The sequence below is a fragment of the Echinops telfairi genome, unplaced genomic scaffold (assembly GCF_000313985.2).
Source record: "Echinops telfairi isolate 266 unplaced genomic scaffold, ASM31398v2 ScPeMD7_2573;HRSCAF=3158, whole genome shotgun sequence".
Lineage (NCBI taxonomy): Eukaryota > Metazoa > Chordata > Mammalia > Afrosoricida > Tenrecidae > Echinops > Echinops telfairi.
This window is the reverse complement of record NW_022106471.1, coordinates 2,173,846-2,175,730: the sequence shown is the minus strand read 5'-3', so window position 1 is coordinate 2,175,730 and position 1,885 is coordinate 2,173,846. Positions and strand designations below refer to the sequence as shown.

Below are 1,885 nucleotides of genomic sequence, written 5' to 3'. Positions count from 1 at the left end.
GCCTTCTGAACTTTGTCCAAGGATCAATGTCATCCTTTTGAGCTCAATGTCGTCCTTTTGACTGTTGATTATGCTTTTAAACACCTTTTACTAATTGTTTTATATTATAATATAAAAGTATAGAACAGGAAAACAAATGACCGAAAGGAAGCCACTCATAAACCCACCAGCAGCAGCATTCGCACTATTAATAGCATTCTGGTCCTTTTGCATATACTTACAGGGTCCCCACCCCCTCCCTCGCTCGGTTATACTCACACTGGACTAGTGTTCTTCCCAATACACTGCCGTGGGTGCATGGTGGTGGTGGTGGTGGGGGGGGGCACGGCAGGCAGAGAAATGGGATCACCCGGCATGGCCTACATGTGTTTTATCAATTTTGTTCAAGGCTGGGGCCCTCAAAGACAAGCTTGCCCCTCCTACTAGGACACATGAAAAACACACAAAAGTACCTGTCAGTAGAGTTTGAAATATCGGCCTTTTCCATAGAACTCTTTTTTTTTTTTTCCTTAATCAATTCCATAGAACTCTCTAAAGGGCCCAGGACCCACAAATTAGGCTGCTTGCGTCCAGACCAGTCTTCTTTACCTACCTGGAGCGTCAGGTACTGGGAGAGGAACGAAAGGGTCGGGCACGCTGAGAAGTGGCAGGCTAGAGTCCCCAGTCTGCCCGCCCTTCCTCTTTTCAGCTGGAGTCGTTGGAGAGGGAAGGAGGGACCAGAGAGAGAAAGGAGACAAGGAGAAAACATCATGTAAATCCAGATGATTCACCATCTACCAGCCCAACAGCTTAACTTACGGAATAAGTCTACAGAGAATTAGCAGGGAGGGTAGACGGAGAAGAGATAGACATCTAGTGTGATCTCAAAATGCTTATGAGATGCACAATCCAGTCCTTGAACATACTACTGCGAGACACAGTTACTGATAAAACCAGGAGATTCATACGACTCTGAAAGCACACTTTCTCCTTAGATCCAGCAGTGCACAATGATCTCCCTTTCTGAATTCTTCCAGCAACTACTGTCCACACTGTCCATTCTGGCAGGGAAACAAGCATTAGTTTGTAATCCAGCCTGTGTGTATAAGGAACACTGGTAGTGCTCCGGGGCAAGTGCTGGACTGCTAACTACAAGTCGGCAGTTCAAGTTCACCAGCTGCTCTGCTGAGGATGCGTGTCTGACTCCCATTAAGGTGTAGAGCCTTGGACACTCTATGTAGGGCCATCACGAGTCAGAGTCAACTACATGGCAATGGGTCTTCAGTTTGAAGCTCACATGCACGGGGATCCCAACACCCACGACTACCTACCTCAAGGATCTGGGTTCTATTGGATCACCATGGTGTCTAAAGTAGTGGTAGGCAGGCACACAGAAAGACAGAAACGAGACTTTCTTGCCTGTTGAGGTGAGAAAAGCCCTAACTTCTGAACTATGTTGAATGAACAACATCTGAACTATGTCAACCATACCTTCCGCACAGATTCTATATTTCACCAACTTAGAGATTTATAAAAATCTAGACATTCTAGGAACTATCAGAGCGCTGAGGGATCTTAGAATCTTCTACCACAATTTTCCACAAGCGAAAAATAAAAGCATAGACGTTAAGAGACTGGCTAGAGATAGGATCAGAATCCAGATCTCTCGACTTCCAATTTATCATTCTTTAAACATTATACCTCATTATTGCCTTTGTTCATTAATTAAAATCTCACTTTGCTTTCTTTTACTTAATTTTTTTTTCATTTTGCTTCCTATAAAGTAGATTTTTACAAAACTTTTATAAATCAAAAAAAGTTGTCGTAGACAGAATGCCATGAACCCTTCACCCAGTTCTCTCAATGGTGACAGCTAACTGTAGGACAATATCTTAAGCACTGATGC

The 1,885-nt window shown here is 43.8% G+C and overlaps 1 protein-coding gene across 10 annotated transcripts in view; it reads right to left on the bottom strand.

Moving 5' to 3' along the window:
• Positions 1 to 1,885, bottom strand: part of AAK1 (AP2 associated kinase 1) — a 202,259-nt gene that overhangs the window by 22,969 nt on the left and 177,405 nt on the right. For all 10 annotated transcript variants that reach the window (XM_045294131.1, XM_045294133.1, XM_045294138.1 and 7 more), the window contains exon 16: positions 593 to 688. In XM_045294131.1, the coding sequence (XP_045150066.1) occupies positions 593 to 688 (96 nt within the window). The remainder of the gene's footprint in view (positions 1 to 592; positions 689 to 1,885) is intronic.